The sequence below is a fragment of the Cebus imitator genome, unplaced genomic scaffold (assembly GCF_001604975.1).
Source record: "Cebus imitator isolate Cc_AM_T3 unplaced genomic scaffold, Cebus_imitator-1.0 Scaffold218, whole genome shotgun sequence".
Taxonomy (NCBI): domain Eukaryota; kingdom Metazoa; phylum Chordata; class Mammalia; order Primates; family Cebidae; genus Cebus; species Cebus imitator.
The window spans coordinates 3,634,952-3,648,950 of record NW_016107533.1 but is presented as its reverse complement, the minus strand read 5'-3'; the positions used below and the strand labels follow the sequence as shown (position 1 = coordinate 3,648,950).

Sequence of the window (13,999 nt, the reverse complement as noted above, 5' to 3'; positions counted from 1 at the left end):
TATTTCCAAAAAAGATTACTTCTGTGGTTCTGGGTGAACTTAAATAGCTTGGAAGATAACATTCAACCTTGTTATATTTTTTGCTAAAAACAGAATCAAATGATCAAATAACTGGCTTCTTAATATAGAATTAAAAATCTGGCTGGTGAATCGACTAAATAATTTGAATTTTTCTTTACTAAAAGCATTGAACAAGCCTCAATATATACATGGAATTTATTTTTGGACCATAAATCTTTAACAAAATTGTGTTAAGTGATTCATTAACTTTCTAACACTCTCTCTCACATCTTTGTTCCTGAGGCTATAGATTAAAGGGTTCAACATGGGGATGATGACTGTATACAGCACAGAGCCTACTTTGACTATGAGCCATGAGTTTTTGGAGTTGGGTACACAATAAAGGAACAGGACAGTTCCGTGGAAAAAGGTGATGGCAGTCAGGTGGGAAGCACAGGTAGAGAAAGCTTTTTGGTGCCCAACAGCAGAAGGCATCTTTATAACAGAAATAAAGATGAAAATATAGGCAGTGAGGATGACTCCCAAGCTGCTCACCTCATTGAATATTGCAATGACAAAACAAAGCACTTGACTGATGGAGGGGTCAGAGCAGGAGACAGAGACAATGACAGAGTGCTCACAGACAAAATTTTTGATGATGTTAGACCCACGAAAAGATAATGACAAGAGGAAATAGGTGAGTGTCAGGGAAGAGATTATACCCCATGTGTAGGGCCCCACCACTAGTGATGCACAGAGCTTCTGGGACATGACAACCGTGTAGAGCAGAGGGTTACACACCGCCACATACCGATCATACGCCATCACTGCCAGCATGAATGTTTCTGCCACTGCACATATACAAGCCAAGAAGAATTGCATGATGCATCCTGTGAAGGAGATGGTTCTGTCTTCCACAACCAAGTTCTCCAGCAATTTGGGTGTAACTGTGGTGGAATAACAGAAATCGACAAAGGACAAATGGCTGAGGAAAAAGTACATGGGGGTGTGGAGTTTGGGGTTGATCTTGATGACCATGATCATGCCCAGGTTCCCCAGCACAGTGATGGTGTAGATGGTCAGGAAGACCAGGAACAGGGGCACCTGGAGGTCTGCATATTCTGAGAAGCCCAAGAGGATAAAGATGGCTCCAGAACTCTGATTTCCTTCAGCTAACAACATGATTATTGTTGGAGAAAATCTGAAATTATAATAAGTAATAATTACCTCCTATACATATAACATTTACCCATGTGTCAGACTTGGTGCTGAAACATTAAAACATATTGATTTAGATTTCCAAATAACACAATGAATTTTAAAATGAGTAGCCCCATTTTTTAATACATGAAACCTGAAGCATATATAAATTAAGAACTTGTATGAGATTAGACAGCTTTTTAGTGATGAGCTGGATTTTGAAGTTGACCCTGAATGGCAGAAGTTGAACTAGAGTGCAGTAATCCCTCTTTAGCCACAATACATTTTTTTTTTTATTTTTTTGAAACAGAGACTCACTCTGTCGCCCAGGCTGGAGTGCAATGATGCAATCTCGGCTCACTGCAATCTCCACCTCTCAGCTTCAAGCTATTCTCCTGGATTCTCCTCCCTCAGCCTCCCAAGTAGCTGGGGCTACAGGCACATACCACCATGCCCAGCTTTTTAGTAGAGATGGAGTTTCACTGTGTTAGCCAGGATGGTCTCTATCTCCTGACTTTGTAATACACCTGCCTCGGCTTCCCAAAGTGCTGGGATTACAGGTGTGAGCCACTGCACACAGCCAAACATTTCAAGACTCCTGGTGAATGCCTAGTACTGACTGCCATAAATATTATGTTTTTTCCCTCTACATACATACCCATGAAGAAGTTTAATTTAAAAATTAGACACAGTACCATATTAACGACAGTAACATAATAAAAGAAAATAACTGCCACAATATGCTAGCATCATTACTTTTGCATTTTGGAGCCATTATTTTTATTTTTTTTAATTGTACTTTAAGTTCTGGATTACGTGTTCCATTAGTAAATAAAATAAGGGTCATTTGAAGGCAAGTATTGTGATACTGCCACAGTTTATATAATTTTCTTCTTCTTTGTTAGAGATGATGAAAGAGACAGCTCCTAAGTCAGAGGCGGGTAGCATCTACAGAACAGGAAATCTGAAAAAAGGGATGATTCATGTCCAGGCAGGATGGAACGGAATAGTGTAAGAATTCATCATGCTACTCAGAAGAGCACAAAATTTAAAACTTATGAAATTTTTATTTCTAGGATGTTCCATTTAATATTGTCATACTGTAGTTGACCACAACTGAAACTTGGAAAGAAAAAACACAAATCAGTGAGTACTACTGTAGTTTTCTTTAAGATAGATAGAAAACTCCTCTATGGTATTCTTAAAAATGTTTCCTTCACAGTTCCAGCATTCTGAAGATCTGTGCTTTTCAAGAGTGTTAAATTTTTTTTTTAATTTTGAGATGAAGTCTCGATGTGTTACCCAGGCTGGAGTGCAGTGGTGTGGTCTTGGCTCACTGCAACCTCCACCTACTGGGCTGAAGGGATCCTCCTGTCTCAGCGTCCTTAGTAGCTGGGACTACGGGCACCCACCACCACACCTGGCTAATTTTTGTATTTTGAGTAGAGGCACGGTTTCACCACATTGGCCAAGCTGGTCTCGAACTCCTGATCTCAAATGATCCACCCATCTCTCAATAGTGCTAATTTAACAATTCATATACATTTAGCACTAAAAATGACAAAGGATCTGAAAAGGTGATGCACTGGAGGAGATGGTATTGTCATAGATGGTATTTATCATTCCCATGAATCTCAGATGCTCAGTCTGAGGTTCATGGGAATGATAGCTTTTATGAGTCACCACGGGAATTTTTCTGGTTTTAAAATATACCTGGATGTTGAAGAAACATAAATTTGCACATCTTCAACCTTTCTCTTGATTCCATCTTTATGCTACAATAATTGTATTAGTGTTCTAAAATAATGTAGCAACCTAGTAAAATGATAAAGGTACGTTTTTAACACATTCTCTTACTCTTTTATTTTCTTTCCTTCGTAAGTGCTTTATCACTTAGTGTCACAGATGCTCATAACATCCATCTAGATGCCTTATTTATTGTCTTTTAACTTTTATTATTTTCTAAACTGGTGGGTTTACCTACCAGCCGTTATTATGAGGAAATCAAATGTGATATATTCTGTTAACTTTTATTTTATGCTTGTTATTCTTTCTGCAAGATTTTGAGAGGTTTCCATATTTTATAATAGCTTTCTGTAATTTTCAGTGTGACTGTACTTAGCTAGGCACATGGAGAGCAAAAATGAGGATTTATGTCCCAGAGAAAGAAGTAGAGATCAGAATTCAACAAATCAAGCCTTTGGGAAGATAGACTCAGTTTATTTGGCACTTAGACTAATGGAGAGTTTCCCACTTTAAAGATTTCAGGACTCCAGTGTGCCCCAATTAGTGAAAGATAACACAAGATATGTCACTGACCTGAAGTCAATTCACCTGAAGATTATCTCCAAGGAAGTTTCCACTCAGAATTCAAGTATCACTGAAAGTATGAAGAAGTTAATAAATACAGCAGGCGTCCACAATAAATTTAAATGAGTGTGCCAAGAATATATTTCTTATCTAATAAACAGAAAAATTCAGGGAAAGGAGGAGAAAAGGGAAAGAGAGAAAGGGAGGTTTGGAAGCTGATTCTGCTTTCTGGAAACAAAATCTAGGGTTTATGTAGGCCTTCAGGACCTTGGGGATTTCGACCCTAGAGAATTTTTACTGAACTACTTATTTTTAGAACGCAAACTCAGAAATTAGATTAAATACCTCCCTGAGTGGCATTTTGCAATCATGTAACTTCTTCTAAACTACTGAAGACAATATCTCATCAAGCGTATTTCATTAATTTATTTTAGAACTTTTCATGAAAAAAACCATAATATTCACATTGAAAACATGGTATCAATAATATAACACAAAGGAAATGATAAATCAATGAGAATGCAACAATTAATAGGTAACCACTATTAACATTTTATCTTTCTGTCTTTTCATATGTATCTCGTATGTTTTTTTTTGTATATGAACAATAGAATGTTCATTCTGGCTTTTTCATTTATCATCAAATAATCACTATTGTCCTTGGAACAATTGATTACTTCATGAAAACAAATTTGTGTTTTCTTCTAAATATGAGCTTGTCACTTTTCCAAGCTTATAACATAAAGTCTTGAAATATCTTTTTTGTCCAAACCTTCTTAAAAATAATACATGTATTTTGGAAGCATGTTTAACTCTCTAAAACATTTGGGTGGAAACCAATCAATTGATTCCACTACATCTAAATATCCCACAACTATATCCACTTAGGCTCTCTCTGGACTTGGTAAAACCCTGCTAACCCTTGCCAGCATCTCCACCGGAGACCACTAACACAACAGAAGCTATTTATCCATAAGATATTGAAACTTTTTTGTAGATGGCTTGGTTTTGTTGCAGAGTTCCAGGTATCTGCATAAGAAATCTAAAAGGTTTTCTTCTAGGATTCCTAGAGGTTGAGGGCTTATATTTAAATCTTTAACCCATCTTGAGTTAATTTTTGTATATGGTAAAAGATAAGCATCTGCATTTGGCTAGCCAGGTATTCTGGCACCATTTATTAAATAGGGTGTCCTTTGCTCAGTGCTTATTTTTGTAGACTTTGTCAAAGACCAAAAGGCTGTAGGTGTGCAGCTTTATTTTTGGGTTCTCTATTCCATTCTGTTGGTCTACATCCTTAATTTTTTTTTTGTTTTGTTTAAGTACAATGCTGTTTTGGTTACTGTAGCCATGTAACATAGTTTGAAGTAAGATAATGTAAGGACTCTGGATTTGTTCTTTTTACTTAAGATCGTTTTGGCTATTTGGGCTCTTTTTTCGCTCCACATGATTTTAGAATAGTAAATTCTGTTAAAAAATTACATTGGTAGTTTGGTGGGAGTAGCATTGAATTTATATATTGCTTTGGGCTTTACAGTCATTTTAATTACATTGATTCTACCAATGTATGAGCACGGAATGTTTTTCCATTTGTTTTTGTCTTCTTTGATTTCTTTCAGTAGTGTTTTGTAGTTCTCCTTGTAGAGACATTTCACCTCTTTGTTAGATGTATCCCAATGTACTTTTTTGTGGCTCTCGTAAATGGGACTGGGTCCTTAATTTGGTTTGAATGTTGTTGATATATAGAAATGTTAATGATTTTTGTACATTGATTTTGTATCCTGAAACTTTACTGAAATGTTGACCCATTACAAGAGCCTATTGGTGCAGTCTCCAGGGTTTTCTAGGTATAGAGTCATATTATAAACAAAGAGAGATAGTTTTGCTTATTTTCCTTTTTTGATGCCTTTATTTTTTTTTTCCTCTTGCCAGTTTACTCAGGCTAGTGCTTCCAGTGCTATGTTGAGTCGGAGTGATGAGACTGACCAGTCTTGTCTTCTTGCAATTCTTCCAGCTTTTTCCTGTTCAGTATGATGTTGGCTGTGGGTTTTTCATAGAAGAATTTTATTATTTCAAAATGCATTCCTTTGATACCTAGTTTGTTGAGTATTTTTTATCAGGAAGGCATGTTGGAGTTTATCAAAAGATTTTTCTCCATCTATTGAGATAATCATATCACTTTGTTTTTAATTCCATTTATGTGGTGAATCATACTTTCGATTTGCATATGTGCAGCCAAACTCTAATTCCAGGAAAAAAGCCTACATCATAGTGCTAAATTAATTTTTTGATGTGCTGCTGTATTTAGTTTGCTAATATTTTGCTGAGGATTTTTGCATCTATGCCATCCAGAATATTTACCTATACTTTTATTTTTTCAATGTGTCTTTGCCACTAACTGGTATCAGAGTGGTGCCAGCTTCATCGAATGGTTAAAGAATCCCCCCAATGCAATTTTCCTGAATAGCTTCAGTAGACTTGGTAACAGCTCTTCTTTGTGTGTCTGGTAGAATTTGGCTGTGAATCCACCTGGTCTGGAACATTTTGTGGTTGGTAGGTTTTTTGCTACTGATTCAGTTTTAGAACTTAGTACAGGGTTTCAATTTCTTCCTGATTCAATCTTGGGAGATTATGTTTTTCCAGAATTCTACCCGTTTTTTCTGGATTTTCCTTTTTGTTTTCACAAAGGTGTTGATAAAAAGTTGAAAAAAATTTATTCTTACATTATTTATTTATTTATTTTTAAAATATATATTTTATTGCATTTGGAGAACTTTTTTTTGCATTTGGTTTTGGAGAACTTTTGTATATCTGTGGGATTGGTTGTCATTTGGTTGCTTCTGATTGTACTTATTTGAATCTTCTCTTTTTTCTTTCTTAATCTAGCTTGCAGTGTATCTATCTGCTTGATTCTTTCAAAGAACTAAATTTTGGTTTCTTTGATTCTTTATGTCTATTTTTAAGTCTCAGTTTCATTCAGTTCTGCTCTGATTTCAGTTATTTCTTTTCTTCAGCCAGCTCTGGGATTATTTTGTTCTTTTTCTGGTTCCTGTGGGTGTGATGTTAGGTTATGAATTTGAAATCTTTCTAACTTTTTGATATTGGCATTTAGTGCTCCAAACTTCCCTCTTAACACAGCTTTTGCTGTATCCTAGAGATTTTGCTGTGTGTGTCTCTGTTTTCATTTATTTCAAAGAATTTGCTTTTATTTCTGCCTTAACTTAGTTCTTTAGTTTCTTAGTTTCTTTATTTAGTTAATTTAGTTGTTACTTAGTTTCCTAATTTAGTTGTTTACCCAAAAGCCATTTAGAAGCAAATTATTCAAATTTGGTGTAATTGAGTTGTTTAAACAGATATTCTTGGTGTTGATTTCTATATTTATTCCACTGTAGTCCAAAGTCCAAAGGTATGGTTTGCATGCTTTTCATTGTTTAAAAAATTTATTGAGACTTGCTTTATGTTCAAGCATGTGGCCAATCTTGGACTTCTTCTGTTTACAGATGAGAAAAATGTGCTGTGGTTGATAAGTGTAGCATTCTGTAGATGTCTATGTCCAATTACTCAAGTGTCAAATAAATTCAGAATTGTTTTGTTAGTTTTCTGCCTTGATAATCCGTCTAACACTGTCACTGAGGTGTTGAAATCCCCCACTATTACTACATGGCCATCTACATTTTTTGCAGGCCTAGAAATGCATGTTTTATAAATATGGGTGCTCAAATATTGGGTGCATATATATTTACAATAGTTAAGTCTTATGTTTGAAATGAACCCTTTATCATTATGGTATGTCATTCTTTATCCTTTTTTACAGTTTTAAGTCTGTTTTCTGTGGTGTAATAGTGATCCCTGCTCTCTTTTCATTTTTTGTTTACATGATAGATCTTTCTCTAAACCTTTACTTTGAATCTATATTGTTACATGTGAGATGGGTCTCTTGAAGACAACAATTTGATAGTAAAATGGGTCTTATCTGTTTATCCAATTTGCCACTCAGTGCCTTATAAGCGGCATGTTTACATTCAAGGTTACCGTTGATAAGTGACTTTGGATCCTACCGTAAAATTGTTGGTTGATTGCTTTGAAGTTTCTATGGTGTGGTTGCCTTATGGGGTTTGTGGGCTATGTACTGAAGGATGTTTTTGTGGTAGCAGATGTCGTTATTTTGTTTCAGTGTTTAGAACTCCCTTAAGTATCTCTTAAAGCTAGTCTAGAGGTAACAAATGTCCTTAGTTCTTGCTAGACTGGAAAAGTTTTAATTTCTCCTTCACTTATGAATCCTAGTTTACTGAGATATGAAATTTTTGGTTGGAATGTCTCTCCTTTAAGAATGCTGAAAATAGGCCCCCAGACCCTTCTGGCTTGCAAGGTTGCTGCTGAGAAATTGGCATGTCTACCTCTCTAGCAAGATTAGGGAAATGTGCTTTATTTCCTGAACTACGTTTTCCAGGCTGTTTGCTTTTTTTCTGTTTCTCTCTCAGGCATGCCAGTAATTCATAGGTTTTGTCACTTTATATAATCCCATAGTTTTCAAGGACTTTGTTCATTTTTGCAATTTCTTTCTTTTTTATTTTTACCTGACTGCATTAGTTCAAAAGACCAGCCTTCTAGCTCTAAAGTTATTTCTTCTGTTTGGTCCAGTCTATTGATAAATATTTCAATTGTATATAGAAATTTCTTAAGCGAGTTTTTCAACCTCAGAAGTTCTAATTCATTTATTTTCAGATGTCTATCTCTTCCTTCATTTCCTAGATTGCTTTAAAATTTTCTTCATGTTGATATTCAACCTTGTCTTGTATCTCACTGAGTTTCCTTGCAATATATGCTTTGAATTCTCTATCTGTAATTTTTGAGTTTTTATTTTTATTGGGGACCATTGTTGAGAACTGGTTTGATAGGAACATAATTCGGCAATTATGTTCTTCATCAATTTAACCTGGTCAATCATTGTCTTCTCACTTCCATTCTTTACTTGAGAGCCAGTCATGGTTGCTCACTTCAGGTAGGATATAGAGAATCACTGCAGTCAAACATTTCCATAACTTTTTACAAGGCAAATTGCTGCTGTTTTGATTATCTCAAATGTAAACAAAATTTTTAAATGCTGCTTTAATAGTTAGAAATGTAAACAAAACAAAAAATAAAAGGTATATTGCATTATATCCAGCATATTTAACAATGTTGTTGCAAATGACATGGTTTTCTTCATTTTAAAGACTGTATATTATTCCATGGTGTATTCATCTACTGATGTACACATAGGCTGTTAACATATTGTGAATATTGGGAGTAATACTGCAATCAACATGAGAGTGCAGATATCTCTTTCACATATTGATTTCATTTCCTTTAGAAATATACCCCATTTTGAACATGCTGAATCATATGGTAAGTCTATTTTTAATTTTTTGAAGAAGGTTCATGCTCTCTTCCACATGTCTATTAACAAGTTACATTCCCGCCAAAAGTATACAAGCTTTCCCTTTCTCCATGTCCTTACCAACACTTGTTATCTTTGACTTTTCCATGAGCCATAGTGATAAGAGCAAGACGATATCTTGTGTAATTTTGATTTTCATTTCTATGAAGGTTAGTGATATTGATAATATTTTCATATACCTGTTAGTCATTTCCATGTCTTCTCTGGTAAAAATGTCTATTCAAGTCCTTTGCCCATTTAAAAAAATTAAGGTATTTGGGTTTTGTTTGCTATTGACATATACGAGTTTCTTGTATATTTTTGATATTAACCTATTATCAGATTTATGGTTTTAAAATATTTCCTCCTATTTTGTAAGTTGTCTTTTCATTTTGTTGATAATTTTATTTTCTGTGCAGAAAGTTTTTTAGCTTGATATAGTCCCACATTTTTAATTGACTATGCTGTTGGTGCCACATTTTAAAAATTGTTACAAACCCAGTGTCAAGGAGCTTATTTCCTATGTTTTCTTCTAGAATTTTTACATTTTCTGGTCTCACATTTAGATCTTTATTCTATTTTGAATTGATTTTTGTGTGTCTTGTAAAAGAAAAGTCTAATTATTCTCAAGCACACAAGATTTATTTTCCAGGGCAAATAATGGCAGCCCATAAAACAAGTCTTAGTGAAGTTAAGAGGATTAAAATCACATCAAGTATTTTCCCAATAACAATGTGTAAGAAACAATAACAGCATTCATTTTATGGATCAATGAAAATCAATAAAAAAACAAAAGTTTAAAAATCAACAATATGTGAAAACTAGACGAGATGTTCCTAACTAACCAATGGACCAAAGAAGAAATTGAAACAGAAATTTAAAAATATCTTGATGCCAAAAAAATAGAAACAACATACCAAAATATATAGGATCCAACAAAAGCAGGTCTAAGAGGAAAGTTTATAGTGATAAATCCTAAGTTAAAAAAAAAAAAGGAAAAAGAAAGATCTCAAATAACCTAAGTTCACACCTGAAGGAACTAGCAGAAAAAACAAACTATGTTTTGGTTGCTTTTTAGAATCTGTAAATTCTTGTGTGTCCACAAAGCACTGCTGTATTTGTTGTTTTCCCTGTAGCATCTCTATGCAAGGACCAAACCTGAAATTCAATCTGTTTCACAGGATCACAAAATGTATGCAGTGTAGAAAACAGTGACTACCAGCTCACCAAAGAAGATTTCTTCACTCTTTGAAATTTTAATTATCTATTCCTAGATGATTAATATATATTAATATCTATTTTGCAATTTACAATTTTAATCGAAAAATAATAGTTCTGTGAATAGATAGACCGGGTAAAATGTGATGTTTTTATATATGTTAACATTATGGAATGATTAAATAAAGCTGATTCGCATATGATCATAACACATAGTTAACAGTTTAATGGAACAAATGACCCCTATCCTGAATCGCAACAGGACAATTATATTTTATTTCTTCTGTCTCATTCTTTTTTTTTTGGAGACAGTCTTGCTGTCTGCCCAGGCTGGAGTGTAATGGCTCTATCTTGGCTCACTGCAACTCTGCCTCCTGGGTTCAAGCAATTCTCCTGCCTCAGCCTCCCAAGTAGCTGAGATTGCAGGTGCCCAGCACAATGCCCGGTTGATTTTTGTATTTTTAGTAGACACAGGGTCACACCATGTTAGCCAGGCTGGTCTCGAACTCTTGACCTCAGGCAATCTGCCCACTTCAGCCTCCCAAAGTCCTGGGATTACAGGCATGAGCCACTGCGCCTGGCCCATGTATCTCATTATTAAAGGCTTGGTATATTCGTTAGGATTCTCTAAGGGACAGAACTAATAAGATATATATACAAACACACATACATACACACACACACACACATACATGCATATGCACAAATATGTATACTTATCGTGTGTGTGTATATGTGTGTGCACATAGATGGTGCCAACCCAGATTAAGAATGGTCCTGCCTTTCCCAGACCACTGACTCAAATATTAATCTCCTTTGGCAATACCCTCACAGACACACCCAAGAGCAACATTTTTCATCCTTCATCCTTCAATCAAGTTGACAGTATTAGCCATCACACTTGATAATGTGGATATTATAGAAGGTCATCGAAGACATAATGCAGGTGAAGATGTATTTAGATTACCTAGTGTATGTATATGGTACCATATGCAATACATATACGGTTAGTTATACATATGATTCTACATGTACATATACTCATGTGTGTATGTCCATGTGTCCTACATAGTTTCTCTATGTTGGAAAAGATTTTTCCTGCTTTCTTCTGTTTACCCTAAGTGTATAGCAAAAGTCCATCATGGAAGAAAACCCATCTATTCTAGGAAGATCACTTTTTCAAGGAACGCAATCACCAAAACCTCAAAAATACCCCTGTAAATATCTCCCAAACACTACTTTTCCTCATCTTTTCCCTTCCCTATAATATTGCATATGCCAGAGAGAACAATTTTCTCGTAAATTAAAACATTTTATTTCACTTCTAATGGGCCAATACCCAGGAAAGAAATTATTGAGTTGGATGGGAAGTCTTTGTGTAATTTCATATGATACAGCTAAATTGTTTTCAAAAACTTAAACTTTTACCTCCACCTGAAATGTGTTAGCATTAGAGTTGATTCATTTTCTCACTGAGACTTTTTTAGTTGTATTTATTTTAGCCATTCTAATGAGTCGTCAAAAAACATCACTGTTTGTGTGTGTGTGTGTGTGTGTGTGTGTGTGTGTGTGTGTGTGTGTGNTGTGTGTGTGTGTGTGTGTGTGTGTGTGTGTGTGTGTGTGTGTGTTGAGACAGATCGCGCTCTGTCACCCTGGCCAGAGTGCAGTGGCATGATCATAGTTCACTGTAACCCTGAACTACTGGGTTCAAGCAATCTTACCACCTCACCTCCTGAGTCACTGTGGTTTTCATAACATTTTCATTGGTAATTATTGATACTTTACATCTTTTCAGGTGTTTATGAATGATTTGTGTATTTTCTTTTGTCAAGTGAGTGTCTCCTCAAATATTTCAACCACTTTTCATTAGATGCTTTGTCTTCCGTTTTGAGAGTTTGTTATATATTCCATATACAAATTATTTGTCAGACAAATATTGCAAATATTTATTAACAATCTGTGACTTACATTTTCACTTTCTTAATATGTCTTTTACTATTAAGAAACTTTTAATATAAGGTTTTAATGTTAATAAAATTAATTTTATCCATTTTCTGATGAGCCAGTCTTTTAACGTTCTGTATTTAAAAAGTTACACCCAAACTTTAAAAAGAGTCTCCGTATGTTTTATGCTAAAATTTTGTAATTTTAACATTTACATTTAGATTCATGATATAGTTCATTTAACTCAAGTTAATAGCTTTGTATGATGGGAAATAAAACTTAAGGCTCTTTTTTCCATATGGATATCCACTTTTCCCATTATGATTTTTCTCCATTGAATTATAATGGCTTGTTTGTTGGAATATAAGTGACCAGATATGTGTGATTTCATTTTAGGATTCTGTTACTTTAATATCCCATTGTCTGATCACTCAGATAATTTTTTAGCATAAAATAGGGCATGCATGTAAGAAAGGTAGATTAATACTTAATTCCATTTTGTTTGCTAATCAGCAGGCTATAATTTTCAGAACAATAATTAACTTCTGCCATTCAAAACAAGAAAAAGCAAAGGGTTGGTTGGTGCACAAGACACAGTAATCACAGGCTTTTGTTAAAGTCACTCAGGAGTATGGGTTCCAGAATACAATTTTAGGAGGTCATCTTGAATCTGCACATATTTAATGAGCTTTGAATCAGATTTGCTTTGAAAATATACATAAAGTTACAGAATACATAGAAAAGTATCTTGAAATAATTTACAAATATTGCAACATGTGATATAAAAACTTTAGGATTTAGAATTTTTGGTTACATGTCATTTAGAACTATTTCACTAAAGTAATTTCTAAAGGTTATGCTGGCATTAATGTATCAACTGACGGTCTATTGACTAAATAATTTTAATAATCAATTGTACTATAAGAGATAATCTGTGGATAGTAAATCACTTTTTCAGAAATAAAATATCTAAGAATATTATATTCTGTAGTAAATCAGTTTGGTGTCAACTAATTTTTCAAACATGCTCTTGACATCTTTGTTCCTAAGGCTATAGATCAGTGGATTCAGCATGGGGATCACCACTGTGTAAAACAAAGAAGCCACTTTAACTATGAGGCTAGAATTTTTAGGATTAGGAATACGGTAAAGGAAAAGGATGGTTCCATGGAAGATGGTGATGGCCATCAGGTGGGAGGCACAGGCGCAGAAGGTTTTCTGGCGCCCACTTGCAGAAGGAATCTTCATAATGGTAATAAAATTAAGCATATATGATGTCACAATGATAATTAGGCTGCTCACCTCATTGAATATGGCAATAATAAAGCGTATCAGCTGGGTGATATAGGGATCTGAGTAGGAGGCAGAAATAATTACAGAGTGGTCACAGATAAAATTATTTATGAGGGTGGATTCACAAAATGACAGTTCAAGAAGAAAATATGTGAGTGTCAGAGAGCACACTATCCCCCATGTGTAGGACCCAGCCACCAGCAGAGCACAGAGCTTCTGAGACATAATAGTGGTATAGAGCAAAGGTTTACAAACCGCCACACAACGGTCATAAGCCATTGCTGCTAACATGAAAGTTTCTGTCACTGCAAAAATGCAAGCAAAACAGAATTGTATGATGCAACCAGAGAAAGAGATGCTTCTGTCTTCCACAACCAAGTTCTCCAACAGCTTAGAATAACAGAAATCTACCAAGGACAAGTGACTAAGAAAAAAGTACATGATTATATGGAGTTTTGAATTGATTTTGATTATTATTATCGTGCCCAAATTCCCCACCGCGGTTACTGTGCAGACAAACAAGAAAACCACAAAGAGTGGAACCTGGATTTCTGGGTATTCTGAAAAACCTATGAGAATAAAAATGGGTGTGCCGCTTTTATTTCCTTCAGATACCAT

At 34.8% G+C, this 13,999-nt stretch overlaps 2 protein-coding genes across 2 annotated transcripts; both read right to left on the bottom strand.

The window, feature by feature from the left end:
• Window positions 1–237: 237 nt before the first annotated feature.
• Window positions 238–1,182, bottom strand: LOC108318417 (olfactory receptor 5D13-like). Its single transcript, XM_017549455.1, has one exon. It carries the CDS (start codon window positions 1,180–1,182, stop codon window positions 238–240), a length of 945 nt encoding a protein of 314 aa, XP_017404944.1.
• An 11,884-nt stretch (window positions 1,183–13,066) lies between these two features.
• Window positions 13,067–13,999, bottom strand: LOC108318416 (olfactory receptor 5D13-like). The gene has a single exon (XM_017549453.1). It carries the CDS (start codon window positions 13,997–13,999, stop codon window positions 13,067–13,069), a length of 933 nt encoding a protein of 310 aa, XP_017404942.1.